This window comes from Cynocephalus volans, chromosome 10 (assembly GCF_027409185.1).
Source record: "Cynocephalus volans isolate mCynVol1 chromosome 10, mCynVol1.pri, whole genome shotgun sequence".
Classification (NCBI taxonomy): domain Eukaryota; kingdom Metazoa; phylum Chordata; class Mammalia; order Dermoptera; family Cynocephalidae; genus Cynocephalus; species Cynocephalus volans.
In genome coordinates this window covers 128,967,695-128,981,599 of record NC_084469.1, presented here as the reverse complement: position 1 = coordinate 128,981,599, position 13,905 = coordinate 128,967,695, and the positions used below count along the sequence as shown (strand labels likewise).

At 43.2% G+C, this 13,905-nt stretch overlaps 1 protein-coding gene across 1 annotated transcript in view; it reads left to right on the top strand.

The window, feature by feature from the left end:
* The window catches only part of ZFHX3 (zinc finger homeobox 3), a 263,420-nt gene that overhangs the window by 237,640 nt on the left and 11,875 nt on the right, over positions 1-13,905 (top strand). The window contains exons 7-9 of the mRNA XM_063109662.1: positions 2,871-3,004; positions 3,157-3,357; positions 13,018-13,120. Of these exons, the coding sequence (XP_062965732.1) occupies positions 2,871-3,004; positions 3,157-3,357; positions 13,018-13,120 (438 nt within the window). The remainder of the gene's footprint in view (positions 1-2,870; positions 3,005-3,156; positions 3,358-13,017; positions 13,121-13,905) is intronic.

Below are 13,905 nucleotides of genomic sequence, written 5' to 3'. Positions count from 1 at the left end.
TGACAGGGATTGATGTTTTAAGGTCTGAGGTCAAGCTAGGGAGGGGCCCCATGTCAGCCATAGTTAACTTAACTCTTAGGAGCGGTCCCCACTTTACCCAGGGGAGCACAATGAGACTGTAACTGGGTGTTTATGGTATCCGTTATGAGAATGGCGTTGCATTATCTTTAGACAAAGAGCTAATGAGCTGCAGGTGGTTAACGTCAACTTCTAGACAGATTTGATCTAATAAAGATGCAGGTTGTCCTGGGTAGAAGGGAGATGGACCCCAAAGTTTGTGCACCAGTGGATGTAACGTTTCACATGATAGCAGAGCTGTTGTGTTACTGAGAAGAGAAGAAAGAAGAGTGAGCAAGTGCTGCATTTATTTTTTAAAACACTTTATAATGGCTCCTTAGCTCAAGCTCACAAAAGAAGCTTTAGAATTCCAGAGCAGTTTGAGAGTGAAAAAAAAAGGTAATAAAAGTTCCCCTCTCCATGCAGGGGGAAAGAATAGTGGCTTCTGAAACCAGAACTCTCACCTCGGCAACCTCGCCACAGTTCATCATGTGTTCAGCATTGAAGGAAGAGGACGGACTCTTTGGTCCTGCGAGGAAACTAATGCCGCACCGGGTTACTGTGCTCGCTTTTCAGCTCCAAGAGAGCAAGATGAGCTGGGTGGGCTCAGCCTCGGTGCCCATTCATTCTCACTGCTGAGCAGCTGCACAATCGAGAGGGGGGGGTGGCAGGCAGATCGAGGACATTTTCAAGACAGGTGCTGTTTTAGGTCAGACAAACAGATGGGTGTTTGGAATAGTCTCTGTCTTGGTTTGTCTCGACTGCAAGAAGGAGCAGATAGCGGCTCTTTCCTAACTGTGACCCTGAGCCTGACTTAATGTCTACGAGTTGGGGGTGGAAATTGGAAAGATGAGGAATGGCTGTAACCAATAAGCATCTAAAGTATCATTTGATGCCTCCCCCCCTCCCCTCCCATCTTCAGCTTGCATTGAAGAGTTACTGTACAGTAGGAAACCACTAGACAAAAATGAAAATGATGGAGAATAAGGTACCTTCTGGGACTACAGGGAAGTTAAGTCCCTGAAACATTAATTAAAGACTCCAATTGTGGGAGTGTTTGGGCCAGGCCCATCCCACTGCAAGGTCTGAAGCTTGCCATTCAAGGGTCTGTGGGATCCGGTCTGAAGGGGGCCAGGAGATGGGAAGTGGGCCATGGGGGAACTGGTCTAGAATGTTACAGCACCTAGTTAATTGGCAGCCAGTCCATCACATTAAATATCCAGCCGTCATGTATTACCTTTCAAGTGAAAATGAATAACTCCCATTAAGAGCAAAATGGGTTTGAAGTCGATTCGAGACAGATTAAAGTACTGTTATGAATGTGTGTGTGGGGAGAAGGAGGGGTCTCTGTGTAATATGCTTGTCCTTGTACTTTTTAAATAATAGATGTCCTACAAACTTAGGTAGACCAGGTTACCAAGATACTGGGGTGAAAGGTCGCAAGATGTGCATTCTGGGAAGAGCACCAACTTCCTGGAATATTTTCTGCATTTAGCAGGGTTTTTTTTCAAAATTATTTTGTGGCCTTATGAGTTTAATGAATAAAATTGATTTTCTAAAATTATTTATTAAAGTACACATCTGTAATGACAACATCTTGATGTCCACATCAGAACAAATTTCAAAGCTGAGCATAAAGTGGAAATACATGCTAGATGGGTAAGACAGAAAGCAGTTTTACCAAGAAGTAAAAATTAAGCTTTCTAAACCAGTGACCTAAATGCCGAGTCACATTATCTTTTGATGAGGACAGTGGGTATATTTTCTCACTACCATTTTTGGGATTTTTTTTTTTCTTATTGCTTTAAGCAAAATTCTGAAACATGGAGTTCCAAATTCGTAACAAGTGAAAGAGCCAGCCAGCCCTCTCATTGGAATGACCAATCAAACCATGTTGGAATTTGTGTTTACACTGGAGGGGCCCTGCTTATCCTGATTAAACCCCTCAGCCTAGCTGTTTTCTCATCAAAGTCTTCCAGGTCCCTTTCCATGCTTCAGAGAACCTTTCCACCAGCACTTCCATGCCCACATTTGCTGTTCAAGCCTCGCATGCCTCCCCTCGTTGATTAGTTTCTGTTGCTGTTGTTTTGGTGGCATAGGCAAGAAGGGTGCAGAGGCATGGTCTGGGCCAGCAGATAGGAAACTTTCTTCTTACCACCCGCTCTGAATAAACTCATGTCTGGAGCATTGGCTAGATTATAACTTGGGCTCATGCTCTGCCTAGTTCCACCCTTCACTAATTTCTTCCCCAAAAGCAAACTGCTGAACCCAAACTTGGTGTTTTCACACATGTTGGTATGCAGATATCTTTCTCAGGTCACATTTCTCATGTTGCCCGTGATGTGCTGTGTTCTCTTTCCAAGAAATGGGACAGTGAAGTTGGGAGCACATCGTTTCTTATGACTTTGAAGCACAGTGTGTGTGGTACTCAGGTTGGCAAAGCACTTTGTGAGACTTTGCCACCCACCTTCTGCCCTTCTGCCCCCACACGCCAGCAGATCGTGTCTAGATTAGGGGAGGTGAGAGCAGAATGATAGGAGCTCAGTACAACTGCAGAGCCTTTTATTCCATTTCTTTACCTTCTTTTCCTAATGTGCAGTTGTTAAAGTAGTGACAAATTCATGGAGGGAAAAGAAACACTTGCTGCTTTTCCAGCGTGCTTGATAAGTCAGTCCGGATGTTCATCCTTCTTGAATTTTGGTGGTTTAAGAAAATCCTGTGCTATAAATGAATGTTGATTTTCACCCAACACAAACCCTTTGGGAGCTGGCCTGGTCTGGCTGCTGTATTGCATCTTCTACTTTTTCTTCTAGCATCGTCCAGCCAAGCAGAGAAGGAGCTGACAGATTCTCCGGCAACCTCCAAACGCATCTCCTTCCCAGGTAGCTCGGAGTCTCCTCTCTCTTCGAAGCGACCAAAGACATCTGAGGAGATCAAACCAGAGCAGGTGAGACTGGAAGGGGCTCTGCTGGTGGGGGTGGGGGTCGGGGGGTTTTTTAGACATGGGTGGGGAATGATCTTTCAGGTGGGCGCGCTGGGGCAGACAGTTGCTGGTGGACACTGAAGATTCAGCCAGCGTGGTGGGTGTGTTCCCTGCAGATGTACCAGTGTCCCTACTGCAAGTACAGCAACGCCGATGTTAACCGGCTCCGGGTGCACGCCATGACACAGCATTCAGTCCAGCCCATGCTTCGCTGCCCTCTGTGCCAGGACATGCTCAACAACAAGATCCACCTACAGCTGCACCTCACCCACCTCCACAGTGTGGCACCTGACTGCGTGGAGAAGCTCATTATGACGGTAAGGCAGCCGGCAGCAGGGCCCTGTGTCAAAGGTGACACGGTAACGTGGGCAAGATACCAGTGTAGAGTTGTCAGAAAATCTTCCTAGTTCTGTGGCCTTTGCTCTACTGTGCTGCCTTGAATGTGGCATGACCCTGGCTCCAAGTGCTGAATACGTGTTTCTCAACCTCCCTTATTATCCTCTCTCCCCTCTGGATGCAGAGGCAGGGACTAGCTAACCATGTATCTGAAGAAATCATTATTTAGATTCTCCAAGCCTTCACTGAGCAAATCATGGTCTAGGTTCCTCATACATTAGGTATATCTTATTTCATCTGTGTAACAAACCCTGTTTAAAAAAAAAAGAAAAAGTCTGACATGTTCAGATTAACAGATGAGGAAACTGAGGAAGTCAAGGAAGTTAACTGACTTGATGCCATTTGTAAGTGGCAGAGTTGAGATTTTAACCCACATTTTCCAACTCTAGGTATAGCCCTGTAATGGAGGACGGTAGTTTCTCAAGTGGATACTTTTATTCTCAAAGCAGGAAAATGGTCAGTTGGATATAACATGTTGATTCATAAAGGTGGGCTTTGCATTTGAACATGATATTGCTACACCTTTAGGTTTTAACAGCAAGATTCTAAGTGGCCGCTGTAAACAGGGCCCAAAATGTTAGTATAAAGATTTAAATCTAATGGTAACATGAAAACTTTTCAGAATACTGCAGATGATAGCAATGTCCTAATTTTGACTATGCTGGGGCTGCTATGAAAGCCCTTTCCTAATTACTAGAGGAAAAAGCACCAAAGAGAATTATTTTCATCTCTAACTTAGCATTATTTCAGCAGTGGAGTAATAAGTTAATTTGATTGCCTTTTCATGTGAAGATTCCAGACTACCAGATAGGTAGTCTGTTCAGAATTCCGCATTTTAATGTGCAGGTCACAGACATACAAGTATGACTTCTAGGTATTTCCTATACCATTTGGTTGTACAAAATTAATGAATAGTGTTGTAAGTTTAGTCTTGATGATGCATCATGGGAACTTTGCAGCCAGTGAGAAACTCAAAGGTAACCTAGACTGAATTTCTCTTCAGAGATCTTGCAAGTATAAGTTCACTTTCTATGGGTACTTTCAAATAGGCTGGTGAACACTGTGGAAAGGAATCTCTAAAAGTGGAGACCTCCTTCTGTGGACGGGTGGGTTTCTGTGTTACAAGTTTCCCCAACATACTCTCCAGCCTTGGAAATAACAAGAGGGTTTTCCCCGGCCTCGTCTCACTTCGCAGCTAGTGGCCTGAAGGAAAGAAAGAGGTGTGGGGAGGGAAGCATTTTCAGTACTTACCTGTATTTTTCTTTTGCTTAGGTGGTTATTTTTGCTGGTTAATATGAATCTAGTCTAGGAACTGCAGGCCTACAGTAATCTGCATGGCTGGTTTATATTAGACAGTAAAAATTTCATTTATACATCCCTAGGGACTCGAGTGTAAATTATATTTCAAATATCCATTGTTTGTCATTTTTATAATAGCAATAGTAAAGGTATATTCCAAGGGGCAAGTCTGGTGGTCATTATGAATCTTCATTTAGCAAGAGTCTTCAAGGGCATGATATCACTGCTGTGTTTGCTTGGGTACTAATCCTTGAGATAATTTCTTGGAGTTATCTACTATCCAGCACCTTCATCAGCAGCGATTCTCAACCTTTTTGGAGACCGAAAGCTACACAACAGCCATACTGGCTTATTCTCTGTGCACTGAAGTTTGACAGCCACTGTTGAAGACCCTCCATCAAGTATTCTGCAAATACAAAATTGTATGCAATGCCAGGGAGCATAAGGATACATCCATGGAACTGGTTAATAAACTCAGTTCTAGAACCCCCGACAACATAATCATTATGTGGGAGAAACTGCTTCCCAAAGGAGCTGTGCTTGGTACCTTGTATAGAAACCCCGTGTGCCTCATCTTTCCACAGCAAACAATAGAGGTGTTTTCGGATTATTTCTGAAAAGTGTGCAAATTATGAGAAATGTGCTTATTTATTATAGGAAGTCGATTTGTTAGCAACAAAAAAAGTTAATGGATTCAGAAATAAAGTTGAAAGGTGGGGAATGTAATTATTTGAGTGTTTTGCTTTTTACTACAAGGGATGTGTAAGGAGGATGTTTGCCCTCTCTCTTTGCATGGGAAGATGGAGTTGGGGCGTGGCTGTCAGCAGAGAATGGGTTTCTCCAGTCAGGAGGATGGTTTGCATTGAGCCAAATGATGCATTATCACCTCAGTCCTTTAGTTCAGCAGGAAAAGATGGGCAACCAGGGCTAGAGGGGAATTTGTGGCCATACCACAGGTGAACCCAGAATCCCATTGGAGGACTGGAAATACTGATCTTGGTCTCTGCCCTGATGAATCAAAACAGATGCTAGTGCTCTTCCTGTGAAAAAGTTTGGTGTTAAAACGGAATTTGCATTTGTTTTACAACTAAGTGATTATAATGAACCTGTGGTTAAAATCATGCCCCTAGAGGGTATTTTACTGTAATTTTATTTGAAAATTGGCCCTGGGAAAATATTGGTTAGGCTTTTTGACGATATATCTGTTCATTCCTGGCCAACTGGAGCAGGAAACTCTGAAAACAGCATGATGAGAAATGCCTTTCAATCAGAGCTCCATTTGCTCAAACTATATCATTAAGGAATGGCCAGTCTATGGTCATTCATCCTTCAAGAGGAGAAAGTTATATCTGCTTTGTCCCTGAGTGGCTAAGATGAATGGCAGTGAGAGGAGTGAATTTTCTTTCTTCCAGAATGGGTTGACTGAGTTAGCTGCTTTTGGCTGCAGAATAAGAAAAGCTGGCAAAATCCTCCAAATAGATGATTCCTGGCAGACATGGGATGTGTGCAGGGTATCTAAAGCTATAAAGTCTGGTAAATATTTTTTGGTGTCTGGATTCAAAGTCTCAGGATCTAGCTTGAATTGGGTTTCAGTCCCTCTAGAAGTAAATTCCACCCTGATAAATGGAAATAGATTACTTTCTACACAATGTCTTTCCGTTCAGTTGTAAATGGAGAGCGTTTTGAGGAGGCTTCATTTAATAATACCTTATCAGACAGCTTTCAGGAACCTGCAGTGTCTAATATGTCTGTTGCCATGGTAACAGCTGCTTGCTTATGCTCTGCATCTCATATCTATGTCTTCCATGGGCCCCCTTCTTTTTACTGATGAGGGGGCTTGAAAAATATTCTCCTCTGGGAACAATTGCAGCGCTGGCCCTCCACTGTGGAAACTGTACCCACAGCACTGTATTCTGCTTGGCCTACTGGAAACAGAGCTCCGAATGGTGTCTTCGTATCCGTCACATGAAAGAAGGAAATCTAGAAAGCTTAAGGGAGAGAGACAAGTGCCCCTGTGCACCTGGTGGCGGCCCACCCCCAATGTCAGTTTCACATAACTAAGTCTCATATACAGAGAAGCTTGAGATTTCACATTGGTGGAGGGGATGTAGGAGCTGCTGCTCTGTGCCTTTATTTTCCCAATCTTTCAGGGAATGAGGGTTGTGGGTGGGGGCCCATGTTTCTGACCCCTGAATGAGAATGGGAAAGACCACCAACCATGCATTTTCAATACTCTTAAATTATTCTAATTGATCACTGTCTTTCTAAGTGACAGGACACACCACTGGGATCCTGGAGCACTAATAAAGGGAAATTTTGTTTGTTCCTTAATCACTTAACAAAATATGGCTTCACAATGAAGATGGAGATTGGCTTCTGAGAAGCCCAGGAATACCTTTTTCTCCAGCCCTTCATCTTTCTCTTCCCTTTGGTAGTTCTTAATTATTCTGTATTTTTGTACACGCACATATTTCCCTTTCGTGCTTCTGGCCCCTACACTGCCTGCAGTTTTCTCTGTATCATTCTTTTGGGTGCAGAAGTTTGTCCCCTGTGATTTTTCAGCAAGTGTCTGTGACTCTCTGTACTCCGTGTGCATCTGTGGGTCTCTGGGACAGGCTAGCCATCTGGTCCCCCACACTGGGGCTCTTGAGTGGCCACTGGCCTGAGGGCTGTCACACCCACCTGGGTACCAGCTCTCTCACGTTGTCTCCATCTCACAGGAAGGTAATGAAAATAATCGGGCTTCATTAATTCCAAGCCCTGTGAGATGATAGCCATTTGGAGCCTGTTTGCCAATTAGATGGTCTAAATTAGAAGTGACCTTGGTATACTGCCACTGCTTGCCTCTCTGAGTCTAATGAAGCTTTTCTCTCCAATTCATTCTCTTTCTCAGCTCTCCTCTCCTCCTCCCCGCCCCCCTGCATTCGTGTTTAGCTGCTCATGTGTTTCCTGTTCTCCCACCCACCTTCTTTTTCGATCTTCTTAGTCTCAGTTTTTAAAATCTGGTTCTGGGCTATGTTTGTTTCTGGCCCACAAGAATGTTAACATGGCCCTGCAGTTTTTTCTTGTGAGTTTTATGTATTAAAAAGAAAAATTGGATAAACCACCACATAGAAGCCATTTTAGGAAGGAAACGAGATAGAGAGAAGCTAGGCCCACTAGACCCCATAGTCTTGTGCCCTGCCTGGCACATTTAGAAGGCAGTAAGGGAAGGAGGGAAAAAACCAAAATAACAAAAACCACCTCTGATCCTCTGCTGCCAAGAGGTGCCCAAGAGGTTTCCTGTTTTCTTGGCTGCAGATGAGCAGAAACCAGTGCGTGGGTCCCAGTGGCTGTCTAGGTACAGGGGAGGAAATAAGCAACTGGAGTCTCACTGGAGCAGTTGGCTTTAGATATACCACTAGCTAGACTGCTCAGTCCTGAAAGCAGTTGCGTTTTAACTTCTTGCTTAAATTTTGGGGACAGACCAGTGCCCCATTTACAAGGATATGGAGACTGGCTAGGTTTGTGCCAGGGAGGTCTGTGCCTGAAGTTGCCCTCTTTTTCCCTCTATCTGAGATTATTCACTCTATTGATTTTCACTGAAAGACAAAGTATCTGAGGATTCCTCAGTAGTCTAGGTCTCGGCAAATCTAAGCTTTCACTTAGAATAGTGGTCCTTTTAGAAAGAAGCCCTACTTATGTGAGCAGTGCCAGTGCTGTAGGATAAGGGTCTCAGAGAAACCAGGTTCAACACTTTTTCTAAGAAAATGTCTGTTTTCCAGCACATGGAGTATGTTGGTTGCATTGCTCTAACCTAGGCCAGCCTGTACAAGGGTAGCCTTCAGAGGTGAATTTGCATGAACAGTTCCATGAGAACTTAGCAAAGTGGAAGCTTTCTGCCCAGGGTGTTGTATTTGGCCAGTCCACATCTGTGACCTGCAGTGGGCTGGTGTTCCTTATAACTCCACCTTCTACCAAGAAGGAATAAAAATCACCACCCCCTTCCAAATATCATAGTAGGGACCAGACCCACAACTAAGACTCTGGCTCTATAAAGTGTATCCTTGGGACTTAAGGGTTCACTCACCTCATAGACTCTTGAAAGGTATTAAATCATAATGCAAAATAATGAACCAAACAAGGAGGCTGGAGCTAGGTATTGAGGAACCTATGTCACCTCTCCTAGTAGATCAAGGGCAATTCACATTGGTCTATGGATTTCCCTCTGGGGAGCCTGTGAGTTCCTGAAATCATCTGTAATATTCTGTTTGTGAAAGTATTTTTCTAGAAGTCTGCACTTTTTGTCAGATTTTGTAAGGGGTTTATGATCTCTAAAAGATTAATTATTCTGGATTGTGAACTTCTTGGGAATAGGGACCTAGTCTTTCTCTCCATATCTCATAAGCATGTAGCACAGGGACCCTGTACAATGTTTAATAAATAGTGGACAAATGAGTGGATAAACAGAGTCACTTGAGGTCATTCCTTCTCGATAACTGAGTTGGTTTGGAATTGCTTCAGCCTGAGGATTTTTAGATCAAGGGGGAACTCTTCTATTTCTGCTGTTACATACATATTGTTCTGTATGAAAATTGCTAAAACTGGAAGATGTAGAACTCCACATTTATCCTGTTATGCATGAGACCCTGTTTACTTGTTAGGAAGATGTTAGAGGCACTGTTTGTTTCCAAACTTTGAGCATCTCAGCTCAGCTGATGGTTTCTTCTTATGTTCCCATCAACTCTCCATACTCTGAGAGGAACTTAGTTGGCTTAGCTCAGAAGGGATGGAAGGAAAACATGGTGTTTAGAAGATCATCATGGAACTCTCTTTTGCATGGCCAAGGCCAATCTTGAGAGACCCAAATACTGAAGAAGTAATGGCTCTAACCAATTGAATTTTTGTAACCAGAAAAACTTTGTTTTACCTTTTGTCAAAAGTCTATTTTAACATTCTCAGGTCCATTAGTGAATAGAGTGTTAATATATTCAGTGTTTATGTATGAACAGATTATTAGAAGAATCAGTCTATGTGGATGTGCAGTCAGTGTAGACAGTGTAGGTGTATGGGCTGATTGTGTACTGTTATATGGTCAAACCTCAGAATTTCTGTTGTTTAGCTTTTGCTGGGGGTATGGGTGAGGTAGGAGGGTGGGCAGATGGAGAGAGGAAGGGAGGAAGAGGAGAGAGACAGCACGTGATGTCTGTCCAGGGGAGTTGATTGTGGGATCCAGTTATTTGAGAGCCTCTGAAGTTTTGGCACACAGGATGGGCCTGGTTATACTGTGACGGGGTTTAGTCCTCTCGTAAACCTGTGTGCTTCAGTGCTGCTAGCCACAGCGAAGGCCTTTACAGAACTGCGGTCAGCATGGTTGAGTGTGTGACTTTCCCACTTTCACTTGTCCATCAGAGACTGATACTGGGACAGCCTGAATTCCATGCAGCCAGATATGATTGGAAACCAAAGGGGATGTCAAGGCAAGTGTTGGAGGAACTCTTCCTTTAGATACTTCTCTTTTTCCTCAGTGAGCAGAAGGACTCCTCAGTTGAGCTCTTTTGGCAGGATAATGCTTATAGCTCTTCAAGAAAAAGCATGCAAGCTTCGAGTGAAAAACTTTGGAAGCTGGTAGGAGAGGGAGGAATGGACATAGGCATGGGATCATTAGTGTCTGAGAAGTGACACAGGGCCCTCCAGCCTCCTGCACAGCCTAGCAGTTTCCATTCCCAACCTCTGTTCAGACACATGCACAGATAAACCCCACCAGAATTTCTGGATCCTAAGGATTCACTTTAGGGACCTTCGTCTTTGCCTCCGGAATTTCTTGCCTGTTGAAATTTCATATACCAAGCCATTTTTTTTTTTTTTTTTCACCCAGGGAGAGGTTGGGGATGCTGTAGATGAGAAGATGCAGGTAGATAAAAGTAGTTACTTAAACACATATGGGGTGAGACTTACAGGTTTGGAGACCCAGATTAAGATGCAGAGGAGCATGTGAGGTTGATGATTATATTTCGGGGAGAGTTAATTGATGGAAGGTGAAGGCAGACAAAGAACCGCTGCTTACTGCCTTCTTGAATCCCAATCAGGAATTATGATTAAAGTCGCAGCGAGACAACAGAGGGCTGATGAATTGGTGTCTTTTTTTTTTTTTTTTCCTTTTTTGCCGTCATTCACACTTGATTGACTTCAACCTTTCAAGTGCAAAAGTCTCTCTTTTCCATTATTATTCATAGCCATCTGAGTTTTTCTAATTAAAGTGTATGAAAACAATTACTGATCCGTCGTACTGAGTCTGTTAGAGGGGATGTCTGCCTTACTGTAATGCGTATAAAAAGCCCACAGTTTTCTATAATGATGTGCAGCTGAGGTGTTAGATAATTTTATTCTTTTTTACTCTGTAGGGCTTTTTTTTATTTCTCGTGATTCATTTTTCATAATTCCTAAAGATCCCAGGAAAGGACTGATCCTGCAGCTACAACCGAGAAAGGAGGTGGGGGGGAGTCTTTTTTCCTTTCCCTTTCTCCCCTTCTTACCCCCAACCTCGTGCTCCCCCTCGGATGAGGACTATAAATTAATCGGTGACCTTTCACTTCTTGGATTCCCGCTGGACTCCCCAACCACACTGGTCAGAAATGCTTTCTATTAAAAAGGAAATAGATGGAATGAGTTTGGCAATCTCCACTCCGTTCCTGACGATTCATCAACAGCCAGCCTTAACCAGCTGCCGACGAGCTATGTGTGAGGTGCCGATGTCTGTGAGAGCAGCAGTGCTAAATCACACACGTTCACCTGCCATGCACCTGCTCTTCTTAAACGTGGGCTTTCTCCAAACCCTTCTCTGTAGTGCCTGTTGCTTAATTTTTGCACCTATTGGCATCTGGATTGCTGAAATTACTCTAATTCCCCTAAATGTGATGGGGAGTTATCTTTTTTGGTGTCGATGGGGGCAGTTGTCTGGGTTTCCTCTAGTTGTTGAGCCAATTGCTGATGATTCTAGTGAACATGTCAAGCTATTTTGAGCAAGGCTGGGATCTTCAAACATTAAAAATAAATAGTAATTAATTTAAAACATAAGCTAATTTTGAACAGAAGTCTAGGTGGTCCAATTTTGGCAACAGAAAGTGAAGATATTCGTGTTTGTTGGGAAAATAATACCTACAAGTGGGGCTGGGTGCCATGTAGAAAGGTTAGTGGTGACTGCAGATTCTGTTCCTGTAATGTGTAAGTCAGTCCATTTCTCAGGCTGTCATCAAATGGGAGACAATTTGTAATTCAATTGGAAATATCACTGCCACCTAATCTTCCTACCCCAAAGCAGGCAAAGGGATATTGCTTCTTTTTAAACAAAGGACCTTTCATCCTTACATTGGATATTGAGGGCTGCCTATCACATTAACATAGGGCACATGATAACTTGTTTGGACAAGCTTCTGGCCATGTGGCAGGGAGGCCTAGAGAAATGTCTGAGGATCTGACCTAAAATTGTTGCTATTTGGATTCAGACTAATTCTGAATTGCTATATTAGGGAACAATAGGCATGGGCAAGGTGGGGGTGCCCTGTTGCAGAATGCTGTGCAGGCCACCCTTTATGGCTGGGACACTGGCCAAAGGTTCCCCCTGATGTTTTTTATACGTTGGACAATGACTGCAGAAGATATTCTGACTTAAGTGAGTCACAAGAAATGCTTGTTTGCACTTGATATCAGCTTGTAAAGGGTTACAAAATGTTGTTTCCTGCAAAATCTGCCAGCGTGTCTGCGTGTCCTTAGCTGTCCCTTTGTTCTCTTCTCTACTTCTTACCCTTTCCTTCACTCTTACTCCCCTCCTCTTCTTGCCTGAATACATTTTGAAAACAGTACTACAATGCTCCCTGCTTCAAGATTACAGTGTACTTTACTAGGTATGATTTAATTAGGGCCCTTATTATGTTTTCAGCAGCTTAAGGTGGGCCTTTCAACTTATCTACCTAATTGGTTGCACAAGAAGTTTCACAGCCCATGACAAAACATTGTCAGTGATCAAAGTCAAAATTCTGCATAAAGGAAAAATATTAATAATAAGATTATTCTTCAAGTGTGCACTGCTAATTATGTCCAGAATGTAACCGTAGAAACACTTTTGACTGATGTGAGCTTTGTCTAATAAACATGAATCTTCAGTGAGCTATGAAAAGTGACACCTCCAGCTTTCCACTGGTGAAGGCTAATTTTGCTTATTAAAAAATTTTTAAACATTTCCTATTCTGTGTCTCTATCCTCTCCATTTGACTCTCCTTGCTTCTCTGCCTCCCACTCCTCAGGTGACCACCCCTGAGATGGTGATGCCCAGCAGCATGTTCCTCCCCGCAGCTGTTCCAGATCGAGAAGGGAATTCCAATTTGGAAGAGGCAGGAAAGCAGCCTGGTTAGTATCATTATTCTTGGCCCCTAAGAATTGAAAAATAGATGAAATCTTGGGCCAAAATTTCCATGGGACAAGGCTTCCCAGAATTCTTTACAGTACTTCTAAGCTGAATGTCACTACCAGGAGATGAGGGACACTGTCGTCAGCTGCTTTATACTCTGGTTCTTGGCATGTATTTGTATATGAAAATCAGTTTGAGAACCAGTGGAATTTTGGTATGGACACAGTCCCCTTAGACTATATATTTAGGGAGTGAATAAGCAGAGACTCAGTCAGTAGCTTCTAGACTTACCGTCCTATGCCATTAAACACTGCATCTCTGAGGACTTAATTATTAGGGACTCAAGGAACATATGGGTTGATTTTGGGGGCACTGGATTAGTTGTCTTTCTAGGAGCTGCCTCTGCACAGAGTTCTTCTCTTCGTCTTCTGGGATTGCCTTAGTATAGAGGTACTTTTGGGCAGAACATTGTTGTAGACATGTGTGCTGCAGTTGTGGGTGCCGCACAGTGGTTCCTACCTAGATGGATCATTAGACCTCAGCTTGTGAGGCTGTCCTACATCTTTCACCTCTTACAAGCACCTAAGATTAAGTTGGGAAGAGTTCAACCACACTAATGCCCTTGTCATTTTCCATGTGAGGCAGTGGACAGATGATCTGAAAGAGAGTCAGAGTATTTATGGGTGTGAAGATCTCATTGTAGAAAAAAAATGTAATATGTTTTAATAATTGGCCACTTGAATGTTCATTGCTTATTGCGTAGAGATGACAGTCAAAAGTCACA